General features: G+C 41.0%; 1 protein-coding gene across 6 annotated transcripts in view; it reads right to left on the minus strand.

The window, feature by feature from the left end:
* The window catches only part of LOC113662748 (triple functional domain protein-like), a 107,246-nt gene that overhangs the window by 49,733 nt on the left and 30,445 nt on the right, over positions 1–27,068 (minus strand). For 5 of the 6 annotated variants that reach the window (XR_007140172.1, XM_027177825.2, XM_027177827.2 and 2 more), the window contains 12 exons: positions 22,088–22,162; positions 20,837–20,951; positions 19,659–19,851; positions 17,142–17,630; positions 16,171–16,293; positions 9,879–10,070; positions 8,343–8,474; positions 7,268–7,498; positions 5,441–5,563; positions 3,587–3,778; positions 1,748–1,917; positions 1,135–1,309 (listed from right to left, as the gene is read on the minus strand). Coding sequence is in view for 5 of the 6 variants with exons in the window: in XM_027177825.2 (XP_027033626.2) it covers positions 1,135–1,309; positions 1,748–1,917; positions 3,587–3,778; positions 5,441–5,563; positions 7,268–7,498; positions 8,343–8,474; positions 9,879–10,070; positions 16,171–16,293; positions 17,142–17,630; positions 19,659–19,851; positions 20,837–20,951; positions 22,088–22,162 (2,210 nt within the window). In the remaining variant the exon portion in view is untranslated. Of the gene's footprint in view, positions 1–1,134; positions 1,310–1,747; positions 1,918–3,586; positions 3,779–5,440; positions 5,564–7,267; positions 7,499–8,342; positions 8,475–9,878; positions 10,071–16,170; positions 16,294–17,141; positions 17,631–19,658; positions 19,852–19,915; positions 19,957–20,836; positions 20,952–22,087; positions 22,163–27,068 lie in introns of those variants that run through there. The other variant, XM_027177829.2, reaches the window with a different exon arrangement.

Raw genomic sequence — 27,068 nt, forward strand, 5'->3', positions numbered from 1 at the left:
TGTCTGTCTGTCTCTCTCTCTCTCTCTCTCTCTCTCTCTCACACACACACACACACACACACACACACACACACACACACACACACACACACACACAAATAAATACCTTTAAATTTTAACTCAGTAAATAGAATTTGTACAGTAATGTTAATGTGTTGCCAACAACAAGTCCAGATACAACACATTACACAACACACAAATCCGCTCTGCTTAGAGGAGCCTGAAGAACATTTCCTTACACATGATCCCACCTTGAATGAGGAAAAACATCTGTGTCTTCTTTTTCTCGCCGCGTTAAGTTGGAAGCAGCGATTGGATACAGGAGCAAAAGCCAGGAAGAACGCGAGCAAAGAGAGAGTTTCAGGAAACACACACCACACACACACACACACACACACACACACACACACACACACACACACACACACACACACACACACACACACACACACACACCACACACACACACACACACTAGTGCTGTCACCGACAGGCACTTTCCTCCCGTCTCTCCGCCTAACTTCCGTTATACGATGTTCAGGTATTTTCAGGAAAGCCTTTTCACCTTCTCATTCATGACTCGAATGTGACTCGAGTTACCAGAGGACCTTGCTGATGACTCACTGCACCGGCTATGAACTCGTTATGAAAACGATAGCACTGGTATTAGGTGACATTACCACAGCCACTAATAAGGAGCGTGTTTTATAGGAATCAGGTTACGTTGGTTGTAGATCAGGTGTCATGGGTGATACTGAAATCTCCGTGAATCACTCTGGCTAACATCCATCATTTAACTTTATTTGAGTTTACCTTAAATTAAAGGTATGATCTTGGATGGATGCATCATTTAACTATGAAGTAACAAATAACTGTCCAAATTCGATATCTATATTTAAAATAAAATGCAAAATAATACAATGTGCTGGATCAAGTGCTATTCTATAAGCTGCTGAACAGTGCTGATGGACCAGGACCAGGACTATTCCTTCATGGCATACAAGATTCTTTAGATGATTATTTTATTTTCCATTTGTTTATTTGACCTCGCTGGTTAATGCTCTGTAGTCCTGGCCTCTAGAAATACGGTCATGTGATTTTCGGCGAGCGCCGAGCTGAACCGAACAAACTCACGTCGATGGCATCCCTCTCGAAAATGCGCAGCTGGAGGAAGAGCTCCAGTTTGATCTTCCTCTCCTGAAAGAGCTCTTCCATACGACCCTGAGCCTCATCCAGCTGCTGCAGCACGCTCTCGATGTGCGCCATTGAGCTGTTGTGCGGGGTTTTGTTGCTGGAGATTGCAGAGTCTCTGTAGGTGAGAAAAATGACATGGGTTTAAAGCCTACCATGAGGTCATCCAACAATACAACCATACATTTTCTGAACTGCTTATCAGAGAGGCCTTTAGTCTTATCCCAGGCCTGGGACACCCTGGACAAGGTGCCAGTCCATCACGGGGCACAATCACACACACTAGAGACAATTTAGAGACTGAGGAACTGGCAGAGGAACCCAGAGTAAGCCAAGAAATCCCCCAAAGCAAGACAGGGCTGGAATCAAACCCCAATACCCAGAAGTCCCCATGAATAAAACTGTTATTATAGAAACAATAAACTAGTAATATAAACCTGTTCTGCTGTATACTCGGTACTCTATATAGCTTCTGCTGAAGAACATTAATCAACCAATCAGGATTGAGTATTCGACAACACCGCGGTAAACCTATTTTACTGTTATATTTTAGTACCTGAGCTGCTGGATGAGCTCCTCGCCTTCTTTGATGACGTTAACAGTAAACTGTAGTGTAGTCTGCTGTTGCTGCCCAAAGCGTTTGATGAGATCCTGCACAGCCTCCACCGACTCAGCATACACGTCATCCAGCAGCTCCTTCTGCAGCTCCTCCAACCATGTCCACAGCTGGACAAAACGAACAAATAAAGCAGTTTTTTTTACATTTGGTTTTGCAAACTGTTAAAACTTTAGGAGTAAGATACGTTTTTAAGAATCCAGGTATGACTTGCCGACAGGCCTTGGGTACCTTCTGATATCTGTTCTACACCTTTCTGTCAGGATCTAATAACCTTGCCATGCTTGTAGGTGCAGTTTTCCAAGCTTAGGAACACGACATCTTTTGGAAGCATGATGGCTCACGGTTTTAATACGTCATGGAACAACTTGTAAATTGTCCATACAAGTAACAGTCAATGCCTTCTATATATTTTTGTTGATGCATAACAGGAAGTAGAGTTGCTGAAGATTTGTGTATCTAATAACATCTGATCTGTCTAATAGCTGTAAGGGCGTCTATTGAAAACAAATGGCTCTCGGACAGGAGCGTGATAGAAAACTTAATTCAGTGTTGCTGCATGCCTTAAAAACCCCAGAAGCCTTAAACGAGCCACACAGACTCCAAGATATAAAATGGATAAAGGGACACGCAGACGAGGCAGAAGAGACGGGAGGAAAACTCAGCTTTCCTGGTGCTGTTGCCATCTGCTTGTACCGGCATGCCAAGGAAAGTGGAGCTTGTGTCTCAGCAAGTCTAGCGAAAGCTTTTTTCCCCCTTATTCCATTTCTATCTCAACCTCTCACAAGGTCCATCCCGCAGTCATGACCTGGAAGCCTGTCCTAGTCTGTTTTACAGATAGCAGATGGCGAACCTTGTGCCTTATGGCCACATTAGGTTAAGTGTTATTTTATGCTGTTTACTATTGCATCGCTTATGCGACGCAATTATCTTCGCTAATGCTTGTGGAGTATGAACACAAATAAGGGCAAGAGTCCAGGGTCTATCAACAGGCCAAAAGACTGCAACGGACTGCAGTTACAAAAGGTAAAAAGGAGATCTTGGTCCTCCAAATGGGGCAAATTACACTAGAGATGGAGTAACGGCATAATATTGATTCTACATTTCTACAGTTTTCATACAGCTAGTTTTATTTAAAAAAATGCTAGCATTTATTCATTCACTCATTTTCTAACGCTTATCCGAACTACTCGGGTCACGGGGCGTCACCGGGCATCGAGGCAGGATACACCCTGGATGGAGTGCAAACCCATCACAGGACACACACACACTCTCATTCACTCACACACACACACACTACGGACAATATTCCAGAGATGCCAATCAACCTACCATGCATGTCTTTGGACCGGGGGAGGAAACCGGAGTACCCGGAGGAAACCCCCGAGGCACGGGGAGAACATGCAAACTCCACACACTCAAGGCGGAGGCGGGAATCGAACCCCCGACCCCGTAGGTGTGAGGCGAACGTGCAAACCGCTAAGACACCGTGACCCCCCATAACGCTAGCATGCAATTCTGAAATATTTGGCAAAAATGTTTAGTATAAAATCGCAGAAAAGACGACTGTCAATGGTCTTAAAATCAATACAGACCACAGATCCAGACAGATGTTAATCTCAGACAAACCAAAGCAGTCATGGAGGAACAAGGTCGACCCCAAATAACCTGTATTATTTAACTGAGTTAAATAGACGTCTCTGGTCAGAAAGAAAATACCACAGAATTGTTAGCTTTTGGCCAGAATACACAATCTGTATCTTGATCACACAAACGCACCTCTTTGCCGTGAGTATGGAAAGCCACGGACATGTCCAGCAGGACTTTTCTCTGCTCCACGCGCCTCACAAAGTCCTGGATGCGGTCCTGTAACTGGTGGGCAGCCTGGTAGATCTCCTCCGGGTCACACTCGCCGGTCTGCGCCAACTGTTCGGCCGCCTCCAGCAGCTTGTCTGCGTTAGTGTACGTGTTCTGAAAGAGAGCCAAACGTACTGAATGAAAAACTGCCGTACTGGTGCGCTGACTTTTCCTCTTTTATTTACAATTTCCTCGCTCGCTGCGGCTCATTTTCTGCTCAGAGGCATCCGGCAGACCGGCACGAGACGACGATATGGCACAACCGAACGTGATACTGTTACACGATTGGCTGTTAGCGTGTCACTCCCTAGGAGTGTTGCTAGGTTACCAGAGAGTGAGTGCCTTTGTTAATGCAACCAAACTTGCTTCGCGACTTCCGTTTTCTTCCGACGAAGAATAAAAAAATAACGAAAGTTTTATCGAACACATTTTTTATTGATATCGATCACGTGTCTATCGCAATACGTATCGTTATTGTTTTATCGCCCAGCCCTGATTCAATGTAACAGAGCTTGAGATAATTTGCAAAGTGAAAAATATCCCCCAAAGGCTTGAAGCTGGAATTGCTGCCAAAGTTGCCTCAACTAAGGATCTGAACACTTACAGTATGTACACATGACAGTTCGGTTTTTAATACATTTACAGACATTTCTGTTTTTACTGTGACATTAAGGGTTAAGGGCCTTGCTCAGGGGCCCAGCAGTGGCAGCCTGGCGGACATAGGAATCAAACTCACAACCTTCCGATTGGTAGGACTTTGATAGGAATTTTTCACAATCACAGTAACTTTGATAGGAATTTTTGTTGATGTTCAAGCAGATACTTAATCACAGAAACACCCACATTTTGCACCACAGCATTACAGTTGTTGCTTAGTGACATGGGGACTGTGGTAGCTTAGTGGTTAAGGTGATGGTTGGGATTTAGAATCCCAGATCCACTGAGCTGCCACTGCTGGGCCCCTGAGCACGGCCCCTTAACACTCAATTGCTCTGTTGTATAAAATGAGATGAGATGTAAGTCGCTCGGGATGAGTGCATCTGCTACTGTACGTGCCTTAAACCTACACCTGCTGTTAAACTCCTCAAGTTGGGGTCCAGGGAGATTGTAATTATGGCAGGTGTTAAGTTCTAATTATGATGTCATAAGTTACTTTGGTCAGGGGAAGATTCATTCATTCATTCATTCATTCATTCATTCATTCATTCATCTTCTACCGATTATCCGAACTTCTCGGGTCACGGGGAGCCTGTGCCTCTCATCTCAGGCGTCATCGGGCATCGAGGCAGGATACACCCTGGACGGAGTGCCAACCCATCACAGGGCACACACACACTCTCATTCACTCACACACACACACTACGGACAATTTTCCAGAGATGCCAATCAACCTACCATGCATGTCTTTGGACTGGGGGAGGAAACCGGAGTACCCGGAGGAAACCCCCGAGGCACGGGAGAACATGCAAACTCCACACACACAAGGCGGAGGTGGGAATCGAACCCCCAACTCTGGAGGTGTGAGGCGTACGTGCTAACCACTAAGCCACCGTGCCCTCGGGGGAAGATGAATTTTCTTAATTAACTAGAAATAATATAGCAAGATTTTATTAAAACTTTAAACATTCAAAAAAGGGAAGACAAACAGAAAACAGTAGAGAATAGTATCATGATGCAATAGCAATGAGGACAAATAAAGGTCACCAAAATTCCTCATCTTAAAGCTTCACTCAGACCTCTGTGTGGTTCTGGGGATGATTTGGTTCGTCTCCTCACCTGTGCCACCTCTTCGAAATCTTCATGGCGTTTCTGCAGAGCTCGTGCCCGGTGCAGGGACTTCCCCACCCCCGTGTGTTTGCTGAGGAACGCCTCGCCATGATTCTCGATCCAGTCCAGGACCTGATGGAAAAAGCAGGAGATAGAAAGAGAAATAATAATAATAATAATAATAATATCAAGAAGAAGAAGAAGAAGAAGAAGAAGAAGGACCACAAGGGGGCTCCTGGGAGCAAAATATGAGGTTCTTGTGAGTGAAAAACAAAACAAAACAAAATAATACTAGCACTCGGCAACCATGGAGGTTGTTTAATTGTTTTGAACCTACGAGATGATCAGTTTGGGATTTTTACAGACTTATGAAGCATCGCAGTGTTGTGATGCCTCGTACCGTGAAGCAGAGCTACTCTTAACTTCCCAACAACCCTAGAGTCACTGTGGTTTTAGTTTCCCCCAACAAACTTACTGTATAACTGCATCTTCTTACACAAGACACATAAACCTTATTTTTTTCTTTTTGATAATATTTTGTGATTTATTTATTCTTCCTGTATTAAAGGCTTTGACTCAAGAGCTACTTTTTTTGTGAATACAGCCTCAGCACTCTATTCACTATAGAACATTTAATCTGGCATATGGCGTTCTGAACGTTTCCATGTGTGTGTATGTATGTGTGTGTGTGTGTGTGTGTGTGTGTGTGTGTGTGTGTGTTGTGCATGGTGTATTAATATGAAAGAAGAGAAGCAAACCATTTGCCGTACAGATGTGTTTCATGGAGGACGCCTTTCTCTTGCCTATTATTTTATGGGGCCCTTGATGTACAGTAATGAGCCTAAAGAACAAAGTTACCATGGTAACCTTTATGGAGCACATGTATGTGTTTGTAAATGAAAGTTTGTCTGGAACTGAAAGAAGAGAAAAAGTGAGAGAAACTCTAGTAAGCATCATTAGGTCTAGCTGAAAAGTGGATTAAAACCGAGAACTTTTTTTGTTTGTTTCGGGGTGAAGACGGCTGATGCAAGAAGATCTCTGGTTAAGATGTCTGAGAGGAGAATGATGGGGAAACTTCTCAGTATCCTTAACAACACGTCACCCCCCCTGTATGCGACACCGAGGTTAACCACAGAACTTGTCCCTTGTGTACGCTGAAGCATTCATTCATTCATTCATTCATTCATTCATTCATTCATTCATTCATTCATTCATGCATTCATCTTCTACCGCTTATCTGAACGTCTCAGGTCACGGGGAGCCTGTGCCTATCTCAGGCGTCATCGGGCATCGAGGCAGGATACACCCTGGACGGAGTGCCAACCCATCACAGGGCTACGCTGAAGAAGTCTTTCGTAAAAGAATTTCCTTCTGGTACTTAATAAAGTTCTATCGTCTCTATACTGTTATATAAGCTATTTAGACACTGCATTCTCACTACTAGTGGTGTGGCATCATCATCATCATCATCATCATCATCAAGGGTGATCTATGTTCACATGGCAAACTGAGCAAGCGAAATAAGTAACTAGTAAAATAAGGAACTAGTAGTTTTCTAGGAACTAGAAAAAGTAGAGTTTTTGCTCTTTCACTTTATAACGGACATCAGAACGTGTTTCAGACCATGTGGTCGTCTTTACCTCAGAAACACAGCAGGCAGTTTGGAACCCAGCCTTGAATTCTCTTCGAATGTTTATTAGATTAAAAGTGAATCATTCTAATTATTATCTCACGAGTATCTAACAACAGTATTGTTTTACTAAAGATGGCGCTACAACTGACAGATTCATTAATGAATATAAACAATATAAATATCGGTGTTTGATGGTGGCGTACCTGTTGGACATCTTGTTGGAAGACGCAGAGCTGCAGGCGCTGATGCAGACGGAGTTTGCGATGCTGCCAGATGTTCTCCAGCTGCCGCTGGTGATGCAGCACCTCGTGGATGATGTCCAGGACGTGGTTCACTGCCTTGGTGTAGTTGACGGACGCTGTTAACGAATCTGCACTGCCGTGAGTCAGAGGGCGTTGGAGTTTGTCCAACAGCGCTTTCCCGTCTTGACTCACCTGTAGGAACATGGATTCTGTGAGATTCCTACAAACCTTTGAGACAACTTCAATGTTATAACTAAAGGTTTAAGGGGAAAAAGGGGAAAACTGCTTGCATAAGTATTGGTCGGGGCAGGTAAAGAAATTGTAACTTTACTGCGGGGCAAGTTAGGGCAGGTCATTAAAAACAAAATATAAAAACATGTTGCGTGCAATTCAATTAATGGTCGCAGGTGAGAGGCGCGTTGTAAAAACAGATACAGTGGTGCGGGGCGGGCTGGGGCGGGGCGGGACAATAATTTCATAAAAGTGGGACCCGCGGGTTAGACAATAAACCCGAACCCCGCATCACTAATATGTACCCCGTCTACTTAAGTAAGAACCCACGCACTTTGTAAATATTATCATTGTTATATCTTGTTTTGGCCTTTCAACAGTCATCATATCTCTTACAACCTGATTTGTTTTTTTTGCAGTTTTTTTTTAAAGGAAATTTGGGAAACCAAAGGGGTGTGTATACTTATGCAATCAGGTTATCGCTTTGTCATAGTTTTCCATTGACGTTTCTATTTTTTAGTAGAATTTTGTTGCTATAGCAATCAAAATAAACAGATCTAACATGGTTTATTATTTTTATTTTTAGATCACAACAACTTGCAATTTTAACAGGGGTGTGTTGACTTTTTGTTCTTCACTTTGATATCTAAGACATAGACAAAGTAAAACAAAGTGAGACAAATTAGTGACTCGTTGTCGTGATGCGACGGTAGAGTCAGAAGTCGTCCTATCACAACTAGTAATAATAAAAAAAGATAACAGAATAAAACACCATCCTATGGAGGGCAAAAGAAGCTAAAAGTACCTCGGAGTAAGCAGCCGTGATGTGTTCATACAGTCCTTGGTGGTGGTGAATGGTATCTTCTAGGTCCTGAAGCTCTGAGGGAAGTTCACCCTCACCACATGCCTTACACCACGACTCTACATTACTCAGGTACTGGAGCAGAAAATATGACCACTATTAATATGTATACAAAAAAAACTCCACACTCTAATGCTTAAAAGTTTCATTTGAAATAAACGGCAGCGTGTCGAGCACAAAACAATCGTGTTGAACATTTTACAAGGAAAAAAAAGGAGAAAACCTTGTGCTTGGTTTGGAAAAATGTGATCATGATCATGACAAAAAAAAGCAAAGATCCATCTGATCCATCCATCCATCCATCCATCCATCCATCCATCCATCCATCCATCCATCTATTTATCCATCCATTTATCCATCCATCTAGCCAAGACTCATACATCTAATGTATGAAAGCCTATCTTTTCTTTTTCTTTGTTTTTTTTTTAATGGGAAGAAGAACAAAGAGCACATCAACCTAATTACACTTCTGACAACAAGCAATTACTGTTCAAAGAGGATGATAAAAGAGGAGACTAGATAGTGTACTTTCTTTCTTTCTTTCTTTCTTTCTTTCTTTTTTCTTGCTTTCTCGCTCTCTATCTGGAGCTTGTAACACAAACCCAGAAGCTTTTACACTGCTGTAAGGAAATCTCTCTACATGCTTAAAGATTTATCCAAACCACATAAACCTTGAGGGGAATTTTTATGTTATTTTTGTCTTACAGCGAAGTGCGAACGTGTGTAAACCTTCAGACCGAAGGAAAAGAAATGAAATATGGTTTATAACAAGTTTCACTAAGGTGCTTTTATAGACGGTCAATGGTAAGGTTTATACAGTCGAAACAAAAGGATATTTTGCAGCTTTCTTTCTTTCTGGATGTGATATAAATATTTCGGTTTGAACATCCCTCATGGCAAAAACGCAAGAGACTTAAACCCAAAAGTTTATTTCTCATTTTGACATTTTTCCCCCGTTTCATATGTCTGAAATTGTGAAGAGTTAAATCAAATTAATCACATTAAAACCTGCTATGGTAAAATCTTTAAATATTTAATTATAATTATATAATTTAAATTATATTTATTATTATTGGTATTTTTTTTATATATTTATAAATAATAATAATAATAATAATAATAATAATAATAATAATAATAATAATAATAATAATAATAATAAATACAATAGTACAATTTAAATAAATGTAATTTTTTATTTTTTATTTAAAGGGATCCCGAATTTTAAACACAGTTGCTTTAGTTATTAAACGTATTGAGTTTGTAATTTAGTTATTAAATGTAAAAGTTTATGTTTAGCTGAAAAAATATATATATATATAATAATGACATCTCTTGGCACCTCTGAATCATTCCTCTGAAGATTTGATCCTTTTAGTCACTTAAAAAAAGCACCAGTTAGTCCAGCATAAGTAAATGGTGCACTGATGAGCCAAACATCTGGTAATGATGTAGATATAACGTGTATTTCTGCACTACCTGGTCAGCTTTCTGGTGGAAACTAGCCGACATCTCCAGCATGGCGCTTCTCTCATCCAGCGCCGAAGCGAAGGCCTTCCACTCTCGCTCGAGTTGCGCTGAGAGCTGCTGGATCTGCATTGCTGCGTAGTGACCACCCTCCAGGAGCCGCTTGCCCACTGCTGTGATGCGGCTGATGTTCACGTACACATTCTGCACGTAAACACAAGAAACACACACTCCTAAATGTCACCCTGATTTTATTTACTGGTCTTGTTACTTTATGGGTTTCGATCTCATCCTTTCTAGTGAATCTCCATATAGCAAATAAATCTCCATATAGCATACAAAGCTATAAAAACCTAAACAATTTGATTAGGAACACATATTAGCTGCTTGAATCTGTGCTCCTTACACCTTAAATTAACTTTAAAGCAGCTGTTTGAGTGCGTGAAGATTTATCTAAGAATAAATGTGAGAAAGTGTACATGTTCTTCATGTTTGGACAGAATTTATGTTAAAACCATATTTGACCTGTCAACATTGCTCCACCTTAAACCTCAGAAACAGGGTTGGTTTCAAGCTCGCACTCAGACAGATGGAGATGGTTGTAACCACGGCTCCTCCTGGGAATGTCTGAATGTTCATTTATACTGCACGTAATAATAATAATAATAATAATAATAATAATAATAATAATAATAATAATAATAATAAGGCCATCCTTACCCGACCGACCCTGTCAATTTAGGTCAGACTCAATTTTTTTATTTTTTTTTGCTTTAATTCCGCCCGACTTGCCGATTGTAAATTTGCGTTAAGTCCGACCTTTTTTTTTTCTTCAAACAACTAATACAAAAGCAATAAAATAATATTAAAGAGTTCGGGCGCCATAATACATCAAAAATTCATTAAAACATCTCAACACCGCTTTAACTTGGCACGAAGTTCTGGAAAAACTGTCCGGCATCAAAATAAGGTTCGCGATGATGTGCCCGAAGGTACGATATGCTAATTTGTTTAAAGTCATACCTACGTAATCACTGTCACCAAAATTGTAACATTGAAACTTGAAAAAAAAATAAACCTACCTACTGACCCTTTTTAAAATATTTTTAAGGATGGCCCAATAAATAAATAAATAAATAAATAAATAATAATTTCTACACCTGTAGTAAAAGATACAGTATTTACTACTGAGTAACTCACTTAATAATAACTTAATAACTTCCTTATAATATTAAAAAATCTTTTTTTACACCTTTGAATAAACAAACAAACAAACAAACAAATAAATAAAACATTTTAGCCCGACAAATTCTGTCCAAATAGGAGCACTATCATATATACTGTGTATTATTATAGCTCTGACACTAACCGCACAGAAATAAAAAAAATGCTTGCTAGAAATATTTCCCTTAGATGTTCACCAAGCAACAGTAAGAAAATTGCAAGGTGAAAGTCATTTTTTTTTGCTAATTAAAGACTGATTGCGTAACTAACCTGTGATCACATTTAACTCTTAGCTAACTCTGAGCTCTGGTGCTCACTGTGACTAGGTGTAATACTGGGTTCTACAGATTCCTAAATAATTTATATGATTCGATCCCTAATGCACATGTAATGATAGTGTGGTAACCAGAGCTCCCACGCTCACTGATACCTCAGACTGGGGTAATTACCCAGCCCGGGGGCATCTGTAAGAATCAATACAATGAATGGTCAGATCTGTGCCTTTATGGTCCATTTTTAATTCAAGGTGAAAGTGACTAAACCAGTACAACCAAAGGACACGTGATTTAATTCCACACATGTACAGGATTCTCGGAAGCTTTATCAATGGCCACTAGCTTTAAATCTTTATTCCCCTGTGTGGTTAGATGTCAGAAGCTTGAATGGCTCCCTGCCAGACCACCAGACCACCAGAGGGCAGGCTGGCAGGTGTTTCCTCATGTCACGCTGTGTTGTGTTTATGTGGGCGGTACTTCGTCCTTACCTGTCTGCTGTTTCCTGCCATCGCAACCGTTCTTATTTAAACTTAATTATATGTCATATATATGTCTGTTCTTTTGTACAGTGTATTTCATAATGTGGCATATGTTAAGAATTCCAAACATTTTTAACGGCATGGGGGGAGGGGAAGAGGGAAGGACAGATACAGTGAGGGAGGGAGAGAGAGAGAGAGAGAGACAGAGAGAGAGATACAGGGAGAGAGAGGGGGAGGGGAAGAGGGAAGAAGGGGTTAGAGAAGAGATACATTACTTTGAGATATATATATAGAGAAATATTCTCTACTCTATCTATACTCTCTCATTCTCTTTTCTCATACTTCTCTCTCTCCCTACTTATCTCTCGTAGGATATATATATCGTGCTAGTGTAAAGTGCTAAGGTCACAATACTGTACATACTGTAGTATATAATATCACGTGTAATTAAGACAATTATGAGTTCCACCTTTAGAAATCACTTAATAAGCACCAATGGATTTATTTTATTTTTTTTTGTCAAAGTGTAATACATAAAACTTTTAAAGATTTTCCTACACGAATAAACTAATGAACCCTGTGCAATACTGGAGTCAAGGTTTTTTTTAAAAACATGTGTTCACATCTTCACAACAGTGATGTATCTCCTTTTATAATTTAGACTTCCCCTGAAGTCCAGACCTTTGACAAATCATGTCGGACACACGTGACTATTAGACCACGATGCTTAACATTTCAGACAGAGTGAGTCCACTGTAAGGAAAGAGGCCTTGCGTAACCACATGTATAATATTACATCATCAAAGCCAATCGGATGCATGGCAGGAGGTACAGTACAGCTTCTGTCTCTTTTATAGGGTGAAAAGAATAAATAAACGCTCAATGACAGGGAAGCAAATTGATTCCTATAGAACACTGAAAGAGGGGCGCATGCATGACAGATCAGTCTTTCCTGGAAAAAGAAAATACCCCATCGGTCACTGTAGTTGGGACACCTGTACTCCTGCTTATACAGTCATGTGTCGGAAGGGAAATACACAAAATCCTGCAGATGCTTCCAACACTAGAATAAGCAGGACAATAAGAGACTTTGATCTTTTTTATTTAAGAAACTGCCGAACGACTAAGTGCCTTTTTACACCCGGTCACTTCCTGTGTTGTCTCTGATCCGATAGCTATCTGATCTGTTAAAACTGTCCCATTTACATCAGGCCACATAAACGCGTCTCGGCGAATCAGATATCAATTCGATCTTATATATATAATATATAATCCCATCCTCGTCGGTAATCGCTTTGGTCAGTGGTGGCTCAACTGGTTAAGGCTCTGGGTTGTTGATCGGAGGATCGGAGTTCAAGGTCCAGCACAGCCAAGCTGCCACTGCTGGGCCCTTGAGCAAGGCCCTTAACCCTCCCTGCTCCAGGGGCGCTGTATCATAGCTGCCCCTGCACTCTGACCCCAACCTCCTCAGTTGGGATATGTGAAGAAAAGAATTCCACTGTGCTGTAATGTATATGTGGCGATAATAAAGGCTTCTATGCCCCCATTCTATATTTGCCCTCATTTCCGGGGTAACTGAAACAGAACACACTTTGGTGTCTGCGGTTTTCAGAACGCGATCAAAAAGAAGACGTAAAAACTGGTTACGACGTTTATGTTACAAAAAACAGCGTTTACTGCGTTTTCGCTGGCAGCAGCAGCGAGTTTTAAGCCCCGACGAGACGCCTGGGTGAAAGATCACCTGCGAGTGACGTAGTTCCGTTTGGGAGGAGTATAGCGCTGACGTATGTGGCTCGAACAACCACGTTCATTTACACCTGTCCAGTTTCATCTGTAACGCGTCCCAGACCACCTCCTGAAGGGGTTTGTACCATCGGGTTTATATCCGTCTCCAAAACGTTTCAGAGGGCATTTAGACCTGGTCTTTTTACCATGGGGTAGATATCGGATCACAGAAAACGCAGGAAGTGACCGGGTGTAAAAAGCCCCTAAGATAATTGCACAATAGTTTCAAAAGTTTAGACAGACTTGAAGAAGAACCAAAAAAATGTGAGTGGCAGTTCTGTGGGTAGAAACACCTTGTTGATGAGAGACACCGAGATTGGTTTAAGTTGATGGGAAGGAAATGCTAACAGAAATTACCACTATTTATAATCGTGCTGAAAAGAAAAGCATGTCAGGATGGAGAAGACATCGGACTCTGAGGCAGGATACCACACGGTCAGGAAAGAACAGGAATCTGCTACAGTGGCACAGGCTCACCATAACTGATGGGTGGGAAAATATCCAGTGGTCTGACCGATTGTACATTCTTCTGCAACTGAAGGATGGTTGGGTCAGAATGAATCCATGAATGCATACGTACACCCATACTGCCCTGGGTTGGTAGTGGTGGCGGTTTACTGGTATAGGAATTGCTTTCTTGTCCCACCTTGGACCCCTTATGGCCCCACAACACCAGTTCCATTAACATGGCAATGAGTTCAGTGTATTTTTAATGGCCTCCCAGTCAGTGCAACTGACATCTGCAGCAACTGTCATGCAATCACGTCAACATGGTAGAGAAGCTCAGAGAAACACGTCCAAGCCTCGTGGAATACAAACATCAGGCGAGTATCAGTTTTAGATTTTTTTCTCATATCATATCTCATATCTCTTGAATATCAAACACTGTGGTAAAAGGTTAAGGTGCCACGATGGGAGATGTACAGTATGGATCCAGCTTTGTGTAATAAGCCTGAAGGCAGAATGAGATGTTGTTTTTTTATGGCACTACTTTTTATGACTATGAAGTGTAACCAAATAGACACTAGGAATCATTTTTAACCCTTTCCTCTGGTGTCATTAATGTCTAAAAGCTCAGCTATCAAAAAGGTTACAACCAGACGTTCAAGAAGCCACGGAATACGCATCGGCATTCTCGTAAACTGCCTATTGAACTGTTTGTGAATCAATACACCTGAGGCTAAAAGCTTACTGAAGGGGTGGGTTTGGTGTTGGGCTAGAAGAACAACAGAGACCAGGGGAAGGTGAATACAAAAGGACAAATGCATCTTTTTTGATAGACCATCAGACAAATAAAAGCTCCAGGGATCTTGCAGAGTTTTATGCTATGGTTGCCTGAAAAACTAGGCTGAATAGTAGCTAATAATAACCATGCTGTAGAATCGGTATAATGTTTTCTTGTTCATATTAATTGTTTCAAACATCCATGTTTTCAGTGTAAAGGCCAAGGGCAGTTAAAGGCCATCAGCCAGAATGTGATGCTGTCAAACAGCGAGTGTGAAAAAGGAAACTCCTCTCATGCAGTACTTCACTGATTGCATTTATTTGAAGCCCAATCCTAAGAATAGAATGGAACTAGGACTTCCTGCCAGCTCTTACAGCTCAATTGAACAGACTGAGTCAATAGTTGCATGGTCATGACATCAACAAACAGTGTGACACATCGTTCGGAACGTTAGAGAGAGAAGGATATGTCATCTCTGTATTCCCTGTACAAAGTGTCCTTGTGTTTGTCCGTCTCCTTCGGCACAGCGCTCTCATGTGCTGTTAGTTATAATTACTACTGATTAGACAAAGGTATCCGGGTGAATACAGAGTAAAACACGTGGGGACATGCTGTTATAGGATAATAATCACCAACAGGGTCACGTGTATATGTAATATAGCTGCTTAGATACTTTATTGATCATTGGGGAAATTCAAGACCTGTTACTTCCCAAATACTGAAACTCCAATAATCTCTCAACAATTTTACTATTTACAATTCAGACAGCAGTCTAGTAATGTGTAAATCATTAGATTACTGTACACAGAGAGAGAGATGGGGGGGGGGGCGAGAGAAAGGAAGAGGGGGGGAGAGGGAGAGAGAGGGAGAGAAAGAAAGAAAGACACAGAGAAAGAGAGAGGGAGAGGGGGAGAGAAAGAGAGAGAGAGAGAGAGAGAGAGAGAGCAAGAGAAGAGAAAGACGGGGGGGCGGAAGGAGAGGAAGGAGGGGAGAGGAGAGAGTGGATAGTAGAGTGAGGAGTGAGAGGGTCGATTGCGAGAGAAGAAAGAGAGAGCGAGAGAGAGGGGGGGAGAGAGAGAAAGAGAGGGGGAGGAGAGGGGGAGGAGAGGGAAGGGGGGGAGTAGAGTGAGAGGGTGAGAGAAAGAAACAGAGAGAGAGAGAGAGAGAGAGAGAGAGAGAGAGAGAGAGAGAGAGAGAGAGAGAGAGAGAGAGAAAGATACAGAGAGAGAGAGAAAGAGAGAGATACAGAGAGAGAGCGAGAGAGGGGGGGAGTGAGAGAAAGAGAGGGGGAGAGAGAGAGAGAGAGTTACTGTTACCATGCAGTTCATAGCGAAGTGGTTGTGTTGTGTCTGCAGCTCCACTATGTGCTGGTGATTTGCCCCAATCTCAGTGTAGCTGGTGAGGAAAAGCCCCTTGTTGTGAACAATCCAGTCAAACATCTACAGACAGGAAAGAGAAAAGGTGGAGTTGTGGCATGAAGCATTGATCTAAAGCAGCATGAAAACTTCCATTCATTAGCACAAAAACCTCATTTGGCTAGAAGCTGGTAAGAGTGATGTAATGGTGTTAGGAGTGCAGGTAGCAAATGGTGAGCAAGGTACCAAGGTTTCTGGCTATTGACTTTAGACTGGTATAATTACTAATATAACTGTAATAAAGCATCATTCTACTGTATCAGAACCACAACCACACCAATTTACTCCATTCAAAATAATTCTACCGTTCCATATCATTAAATCATAAATATTAGCACCAACCGTACCGTTAAATTAGCGTAGCATACAGTATAATGCCTTAAAACATTACCACAACTACATGTTTCAGTACCATTCACACCATGTGACAGTATTAGTGCCAATGACATCATTTAACACCATTCAACACTGTTCAAGACTGTAAACCCTGAGCACATCCGTACGATGCAATGCTATTAACAAAAAATTAGCACTAAATATATCGTTCAATACCAGTCAACATTATTGTACCATTTAACAGTACAACCACACAGCATTCAATACCCATCTAACAACCCCATCAGAACTGGGCACACCCCCCAATACCAGTGACCAGGTTAGTTTTAGGTTTGTACTAAATGTCTCAGTGCAATTCTATACAACAAAAATACCAACACCGTCATTATCACTTTATACCATTAAACAATATTAACCATATAAATCAGAACAAAGTCTACATTCCAAAACTACCCAGTGAAGGTATACCACGATACCAACAGGTCTTTGATAATGGTAGATAATAACCCAGCTTTTATCAGTGTAAACATACGCACCTTCTCGGCATCCTGTTCAAAGAGCCGTAGCTGGAAGCACTGGTCGAGTTTGAGCTTTCGGCCATGCCAGGCCTGGTGCAGGTGCTGTCGGGCAGTGTGCAGTTCCTCCAGCAGAGCCGAGACCCTGGGGGTCAGGCCCTGTACGTCTCCCCCGGTCTTCGCGCCGGCCTGTACGCGGTGCAGCAGCCGCTGGCCCTCGGCTTCCAGTTCCTCGCTTGGAGCCTTGGTTACACGTTTCTTCAGAGCACTGTGCTCATCCATGGCACACCGTGCTACCTCTAGGTCACCAGGGAGGTCGCGGCGGGACACCAGCTCCTGGAGCTCCTTGAGGCGGGAGAGTGCACGTGCCACGTTTCCTGCAAACTCCTCAAAGGCCACACGCACCTCAATCCATTCTTCATGATCATAGTCCAGACTTCCTTCCAGATCGGCTGTCAGCTGTGATGGGTCCACTGCCTTGGACAAACCCTCCAGAGATACCATTATGGTCTACAACAATGCAGGAATAAATAAAAACACCATTGCATCACTAAAATTATCATTTAAGAATTAACCCTAAACATGACACTTAGTCTACATTTCAACCCAATCTGGAACATTCATTCATTCATCTTCTACCGCTTATCCGAACTACTGAACTAGTTCGCTTATCCGAACTACTGTGTGTGTGCCCATCACAGGGCACACACACACTCTCATTCACACACACACACTACGGACAATTTTCCAGAGATGCCAATCAACCTACCATGCATGTCTTTGGACCGGGGGAGGAAACCGGAGTACCCGGAGGAAACCCCCGAGGCACGGGGAGAAAATGCAAACTCCAAACACACAAGGTGGAGGTGGGAATCGAACCCCCAACCCTGGAGGTGTGAGGCAAACATGCTAACCGCTTCCTAAACCCTTCCAAAAAAAAAAAAAAAACAGGTAGACTTGGGCTCTAGGTGTGTAAAATGCCATGCAATGGACTGGAATTCAATCCAAAGTGTAGACCCACATCACTGACCACCGGTTCTGGAAAATGCTCCACATTAACTATAACCTGGACCAGGATAAAATGCTTACTAAAGACAGATGGAATGAATTAATCTCGACATTCAAACATAACTTGGCCCCAAAAATTAATTCTGGATTTTGTAATGCAGTTACATCTAATACCAAGACCACCAAGTAATGCTAAGTAATTCGAGCTAGAATATTTCAACAGCATCTTCTAGATCTTCTAGGGGTCATGTTTTAAAAGCTACACCGAATAAACTCATCGACGAATTAACTTTACATGTTCAAAGGCTAAAACTCGTTACTCCAGATGTGCTAACATCTTTTTTCACCAATTTGACCTCAGCCTTCTCATTTTAGGATAGTTTCCTGTTATCAAGCCCTCAGTGGGATTTTTCCATTCATAAAGGAATCGTGCTTTTACAAACAAACCTATAAAGGCTAGTGTGCAGCAGGAAAGTGCTCCGTGTCACATCATTTACACCCCACGCTTTATTGAAGACTAACCGGAGAACATTCCAGAGAGTTCATGTGGTTAGAAACAACATCCAACACACGTGGAACAACTCTGAGCTTTATGAATGAGCTCCCTGGAGAACGTGGAGTTTAACCTTTTATCATTCGCAGTTGAAATGAATACCAAATACTTAAGGAACCTACACGGTATACGGATATTCGGGGGTAACTCGATGACGCTTCCTCTAACTGTTTAGGGATTTAAATGTCTGTTTTTGGGTCTGTAGAAGGCTAAAAAAGGGTCAGTGCCTCAACCAAGGCTGGGATGAAGGAAAAGCAAAACAAACCTTGTGTCCTATTTGTATGTCTACAAAACTGCATCTGGTATGTTTACATCAATAAAATCATTTTTTTTCCATTATTATAATTTTGACTAACACTTGCTATATAGTTTATATAAATAAAAAATAATAATACAAATAATAAAGAATAATAAAGAATAATCGATTTGTGTATCTGTTTAACATTCTTCCTCTGAAAAGTACACTAGCGTTAAAAAATCGTTGCCTAACAGATACCGAAGCTAGCGGAATTTTACAACAGAAACAATTTCAATATAAACAACAAGCACAAACGAGTCTGTAATTTATCAGTAATAGCGTTTTTTTTTTTGTAATCCGCGTTTTAAAATAGCCCACTATAAACCGATTATATACGGAATAAACCCTGAGATTTTATCGTAGGTTATTGTCATTTCGTCCCACAGCAGACGCATAATCGAAGACGTAAGTAACGGTTTTAATTCTGTGCTCTGTTCTGTAACCTGATTGTAAAGGACGGAGTTTTATCTGGTCTCTTGGCTTTAAATGGGTCAGCTCTAATTTTAACAGCTCTAGTTTTTCTCTAGCACAGAGAACGTTCCTGAAACCTAATATTCCTGTGTGTTTACTTTCCCTGATTCAGGTGTCGAGCATCAAACTGGACCAAACTGTAGCAGAGAAATCAACACAAAACTTTCTGCTTGCTCGACGTAGAAATGTAAGTTTGTTAAAGCCGCACCTCGAACTCGAATTTAGAGCTACCGAAGTTGGTCCTCTGCTTCTGCCAGAAGTTGTCGGGTTTGATAATGAGCGCGACGTGGATGCAGGACGGGAACGACTCCTGCAGGATCTTCAGCAGGGGCTTGATGGAGTCCCATTTGGAGCCTCGCATGTCCACGATGACGGTGAAGCCATGCCTGCTGACCTCCTCACTGTGGAGAAATGAGACTTTTGAGAAGACTGCGCTGAAGAGTTCTAGCAATCTGTAATACTCACTGTTATGGTGGAGGAGAAAAAGTTGGAAGAGAGCTAATTTCCACAGCTGCACTTTCCCCACAGTCTGAGTCTTAGATTAAACTGAACAGAGCACATGTGCTCCACTGAATCATACTGACCACCCAAGGGGAGGGAGGGAGGGAGAGAGAGAGAGAGAGAGAGAGAGAGAGAGAGAGAGAGAGAGAGAGAGAGAGAGAGAGAGAGAGAGATGAAAGTGACACAGAGAAACTAGAGTAAAGTAGAGTATGAGGACAGTGACAGACAGATTGAGAAAGATGGACAGAGTGGAAATGACAGAAATAAATAGACAGAGATGGCACAAGAGACGGAGAAAAGGAGAGAAAGAGATAGAGATTGATGGGGATAGTAAGAGAGAGACTAGCATGACCGCGAGAGATAGACAGGGGAAGGAAGATGGAGAGATAAGAAAGAGACAGAGAAAGACGGAGCAAGATAAAAAGAAGTACAGAAGAAGAGAGAGAAAATAGAGAGAGAGGGAGACAAAGTCAGACAGGAAAAAAGAAAGAAAGAAGGACAGGATGACAGTGAGAGACAAATAGCATGTGATCGTGAGAGAAAGAGAGCAAAAACCAATGAGATAGAAAGAGAAAAAGAAGTGGAGGGAAACAGGTAAGAGAGGGAAATGTGAAAGAGTAATTGAAAGGGTGAGAAAAAGAAAAGAATAGAAAGAAAAGACAGATAGGAGGCTGGGAGAAAACGGGCAAAAACAATCAATTTGTAAATGAAGAAGCTTGAGGAAGAGAGAAAGACAGAGAGAGAAGAAAAGTAAGCGAACAGTATGTGAAATGACCCGAGAGCTGCTAAAATGTGAAAAGAGAACGAGAAATCTTATCAGTTTGAATGTGTCATAAATAATAAACAAAGAGAAGAATAGAAATGGACAGTGAGGTAAAGCCTGACCTGGGGATGCCTGCGAGGTAGGCAATGAGGCGTCGCAGATCCTCCTGTCTTATTCTGTCATGGTTGCTCCTGGCTGGGAAAGTGAGAACCGGGCCTCCCCGTCTGTCCCGGCCCCCTGCAGACAGACCGACACTGTGACACATTACACCCTGACCACCGGCTCACTTCCTCACCACATCAATAAAGGCATAAGATTGGGGTTCTGTTCATAACTAAAGTTAAAGCCACTGAAACTCAAAATCTCCACACGGTTCACATTAGCATACGCTTCCTGTTTTACGCCGATCTGATGGTAACAAAAAAATAGCTTGGGGTAAACATTTAGAAGCTTCTTATGGGCCTACATGATGCATTTCAGTTTTAACTAGGGCTGGGCGATACGGCTGAAAACTGTATCACGATATCGGTGCTTCATATCGGTCGATATCGATAATCATTGATATTTTTACGACCCATTTAAAATAAAGACCAGGAGAAAGATTAGATTAGATTTAAACCTTTTTATTTGAAACTTAACATTCCTCTGATCAGAATCCCCTCAGTTATTAACAGTGTAAGTCTAAAGTCACAATGAACACTTAACTATTATCTCTTAACATTTAAGGTGCAAAATGAAAAACTTTTCCTCTTTTATTTACAATTCCCTCGCTCGCTGCGGCTCATTTCCTGCTCATCAGTCGCCGGTTACCGAAGAGGGATCCAGCAGACCGGCTCGAGACGACGATATGGCGTAACCGAATGTGATACTGTTACACGATTGGCTGTTAGCGTGTCACTCCCTACGTTGCTAGGTTACCAGAGAGTGAGTGCCTTTGTTAATGCAACCAAACTTGCTTCGTGACCTCCGTTTTCTTCCGACGGAGAATAAAAAATTATCTAAAGTTTTATCGAACACATTTTTTATTGATATCGATCACGTGTCTATCGCGATACATATCGTTATCGTTTTATCGCCCAGCCCTAGTTTTAAGCCTTCAATAGAATTCAGGTCAGGACTCTAATGGCCACTTTAAAAAAAAACTTTGAAAAAAAAAATGTTTGTGTGAGTTTAAACAAGCCAATGATTGTTAGTGTCACTATGATTGACAAAGGAGAGAGGAAGAGAGAGTACGCCATCCCTCCCACCCAGTCAGCACGGCCAATTTTACTCCCTTGGCTTTCGGCCACAGACGTCTATGGCGTCATCGGCATTCAGACTTGCGTTGCTATTTCCCTTGTGAGACGTGTGACGCACGTTGTGTATCGACTTGCCTGATAAAAAAGCCACTTTCTCTTTCAGAATGGGCAGCACCTCCATGGCCTTCATCTCCTCATTTCTGTTGAACCCTATAAAGATATAAGAAGAAAGCCCTTACTTATTAATAATCATTTCTGCAGCAGCACATTCAGTACACAATCTTACATTTATCACAAGCACATCATTTCATTTCATTTCCTCTTCATTTATACCGTGGTGGTACCGTGACTTTGGGTGAAGCACTGCTCTCCTGTCTCCTCACCAGATGGCGTATTATCATATTAATACCTGAGGAAGAGTCTGAAGGGTTGCATCCGCCCGTTTATATGCAGACGTTAATGTTTTAATATCTGATACTCCAGACTCTGATCATCTAGCATCTATCGGGTTCCTAAAACAGCCCACATTGCCTCTATCGCAATGTGACATTAAAAACAATCGCGAGACGAGGAAGCAAACCGCTCCCAGTCGTGTACTATTGATGTTTCTGGCAGTGGTCAGCATGTTTTTAGTGCATGCAGCTCCAACCTTGCTGGTATTGATCCCATTAGCTCAGCCAGCGAGTCAGCAGTAGAGAGTCAGGCATCACTGCCCATTATAATGCATTATGTCACTGCGTTTAACCGCGCTGTGCCGCATGACTTTGGGGAAATGGTCATTCGCTGCACAGAAGGTTACTCAGAAATGAGCTGATACACGTATAATAAATATTATAATAATAATGATAATAATAATAACTTGTAATTGTTAACTCTGCACTTCATGACCTACTGTTACGCTGTTAACGCTGGTGGCTGTTAACAACAATAACTCCGTCAATGGAGCTGTCTATCTTTTTTTTATTTCTCTAATATAATATCACTGTTTTGTGACAAATTATTTAAACATTTCTTGGTATTTTTACATAGTGAACATTTTACATTTTTACATTTTTATATAGTGAATTAGTATTTCCTGTTTTGTGTATTAGTATTCATAATTAGAAACTAAAATGAAATCATGGCTAATTACATTATGTATTAACGTTAGCACTCACAAGACGATCCCGCGTGCTTGCTAATGCTACGGTAAAAAGAAACGTTACCTCAGATTTAGCACCTAAACAAAAAGATTTTAGTATTAGTAGCCTAATACTAAAATGTGGTAGCCTAGTGGTTAAGGTGTTGGGCTATCAATCAGAAGGTTGTGAGTTCGATTTCTACGTGCACCAAGATGCCACTGCTGGGTCCCTGAGCAAGGCCCTTAACCCTCAACTGCTCAGTTGTATAAAAAATGAGATAAAATGTAAGTCGCGCTGGATATACTGTAAGGGCATATGCTAAATACCGTGATGTAATATTAGTATTTTGTTTATGCAAGACTTTAGCTGGTATGGAATATCCACTAAGCATGGAACATACTTTTCTTTGAGCCCCAGCACACTTCTAGTATGCATATTTCCTTAAGTGTAAAATTTTGTAATCTGTCACAAAATGCATCTGGAATATCACACTATGGCTGAAGTAATATTAATCTCAGGGTGGTTTGTCCAGAGCACATACACAGGCGACTGGCATCAACAGGGACAATCACAAAGGTGTTCAAGATGATAACTAGTACTCGAAGACAGGCGTGTTTACACCAACACACCATAGCTGAGACCACCGTCTTCGGCTGCCACGTTTAAAACGACAATCGGTCCAATGGGATAACGATGGACTTCCAGGCTATTTCCGGGTCAGCATATTTTTGCAGTTTCAGACCTTACGGGAAGCTAACAAGACACCAAATGCTCTTTGTTTTGAAGGGACACCAGTAAACAAAGATAAAAATCGCTGTACACAACAAAGCATCATACATAAACGTCAGACCGGTGGGCAATGATGAATAATGTGTGTCATTTCGACGTACAGCTATAAACAACGGAGCTGAGGCGAACAAACGTAATAGCTTAGGGAAGGTGGGAGACATAAATCTTTGTGTGAGATGTAATATCTCAGTCACATAACAGAGCTAGAATCAGCAAGATAATACACAGGAGGGTCCTGCGACAAGACTTCAGACCGAATACATGCATAAGAAAATCTTTTGTGATGCTAAACAGCACTATGACAGCTACTGTATAACAACATGGTCATATAAAACACAATATTATCTCAGGTTTAATCGTCAGCACATATAACAGAACATTTAAACCAAGTTTATTTTTGATAACATAATGTTGTTTTTTTTTAATAATTTCTTAATGTTTCTTTAATATTGCTGTATCATTCTGATGCTAATTACATTATGTATTAATGTTAGCACTCACAAGACGATCCTACATGCTAGCTAATGCTACATTAAAAAGAAAAGTTACCTCAGATTTAGCACCTAAACAAAAATATTGTATCCATATATATTTCTGGATGAATATAATTAATATAAATATATATTAGAATCATCGTTTTTATTGTTTTGTCATCGTTTAACATTCTATAATGCTAACATGTCTAATTAGCCTACTGGACATATAATAAAAGCCCCATGGCCAAAACATCAATATCAGGTCTGTCGATCAATATCAGTAAATATCATCAAACTGAATAAATGCTGTAATCCTTTGGGATATTTACAACATTCAATAAACTATAATAGCACTAACTAACCCTGTGGTCCTAATCACGCTAAAGCTAAAAACAATTTTACCTTCAATTTATCATGAAAAGTAGACTTAGTGTTTATCTGGGTTTATCTTTGGAATATGAACAATATTAAAGACTTTAAATGAATATTTTAAAATATTCCAGCTAACAACTTTAGATTAAAAGAAATCTTTTAACATATTAAGAGCTGGCATTTAGGCCATCCTTAAAAATATATTGGTTTGCAGTATCAGTAAAAAAAAAAAAAAAAAAGGGGTCAGTAGGTAGGTCTATATTTGTTTTTTCAAGTTTCAATGTAAAAAAAAAAAAACACAACTTAGGTGATGGTGATGACGTAGGTATGACTTTATACAAATTAGCATATCATGACGTCACTGACTGGGGCTTCAACCCGTGCCTTCGGGCGCATCATCGCAAACCTCATTTTGATGCTGGACAGATTTTCCAGAACTTCATGCCAAGTTAAAGCGGTGTCCATCCATCCATCCATCTTCTACCGCTTATCCGGGGCCGGGTCGCGGGGGCAGCAGTCTAAGCAGGGACGCCCAGACTTCCCTCTCCCCAGACACTTCCTCCAGCTCTTCCGGGGGAATACCGAGGCGTTCCCAGGCCTGCCGAGAGACATAGTCCCTTCAGCGTGTCCTAGGTCTTCCCCGGGGCCTCCTCCCGGTTGGACATGCCCGAAACACCTCCCCAGGGAGGCGTCCAGGAGGCATCCAAAACAGATTCGAGCCACCTCAGCTGACTCCTCTCGATGTGGCGCCCGAAACCGTATGACTTTAAACGGTGACCGCGAACATTTTGTTTACTGCAGCCGCAGCCATCATTACCGAGCGCGACCCGTCGTCTCTGACAGCGAACGAGAGAATGAGACGAATCGAACGCACAAGACATAGTGTGACATCCGGTAGCCAACAGTGTAAACATAGATGACGTCACGGGTTTTTATTTAAAAGAAAGAACGTAGCCTTCGTTTGTATGTAGGCCTAGGCGATTTATAAATATAATTAATATTATTTTACTGCTTTTGTATTATGTTTGAAGAGTAAAAAAAAAAATTTAGTCGGTCCTAAATTGACAGGGTCGGTCGGGTTACGGCAAACAAGAATATTTTTAAGGATGGCCATACGTAACATTTCTAGATGTCCCTACAACGTTAACTCAAATGGCTTTTAATAGAAAATTCCTTTTGTGCATCACTGTGCTTTTATAAATTAACAAATTTAAGCACCGGTGATTAATACCTTTGCTTTAAGCCATGAAGGATTTAAAACCTGATAGTAAACAAGTCACATTTGAAGTACAGCCTATTTAACCTAGCTGCTAAGTGTGTTCGTTATACTGCTAATTCTCCAAATGAACTGCAAAGAGCTTTACAAACAGAGTAAAGAAGATCCAACATTTTTTATCCCCATGTGATACTCGTGTAATCAGCTCACAAATACGGCCAGTATAATCTGCACTTCATTTACAGCTCATGAATAATAAAAAGATAATAAAAAGATAACTCTCTACAGGATGCTAGGCTTAATATTCAGTGCCAAGTACTCAGAGTAATGAGGGTCATTGTGTGAAGTGAAGCATTTAAACCTCGGTCATTCAAGATGAGCTATTTTATTTTATTTTAGTTGTGGTTCATGCTGTGCTATTTTTTATTCAACCAACAAATACCATTAAATTCTCCAGGTTTGTATTAATTTACTGTTTGTTACTATAACCTGGTTACATTGCTATAACCAGTTATACTGGTTACATTGCTATAACCTGGTTACATTGCTATAACCTGGTTATACTGGTTACATTGCTATAACCTGGTTACATTGCTATAACCAGTTATACTGGTTACATTGTTATAACCTGGTTACATTGCTATAACCGGTTATACTGGTTACATTGCTATAACTGGTTACATTGCTATAACCTGGGTACATTGCTATAACCTGGTTACATTGCTACAACTGGTTACATTGCTATAACCTGGATACATTGCTATAACCTGGGTACATTGCTATAACCTGGTTACATTGCTATAACTGGTTACATTGCTATAACCTGGGTACATTGCTATAAACTGGTTACATTGCTATAACTGGTTACATTGCTATAACCGGTTATACTGGTTACATTGCTATAACTGTCTCTTAAATAGCTACATGCTAATAGCTAACTGTCACAATACAAAATTCCTTGATAAAGTATAATGTGTACCTATCAACATACAGACTACTGTCAATATAAGTTGAAAGTTGGATTAAATTATAATAAAAATAGTATGAGAAATAAAAATGGTACATTTCAGAACTTTCTATATTTTTTCCTTTGGTTCAATATTTAGATTAAAGTTCTTACCATATAAGTAAGTAATACGCTT

This window comes from Tachysurus fulvidraco, chromosome 3 (genome assembly GCF_022655615.1).
Source record: "Tachysurus fulvidraco isolate hzauxx_2018 chromosome 3, HZAU_PFXX_2.0, whole genome shotgun sequence".
NCBI lineage: Eukaryota > Metazoa > Chordata > Actinopteri > Siluriformes > Bagridae > Tachysurus > Tachysurus fulvidraco.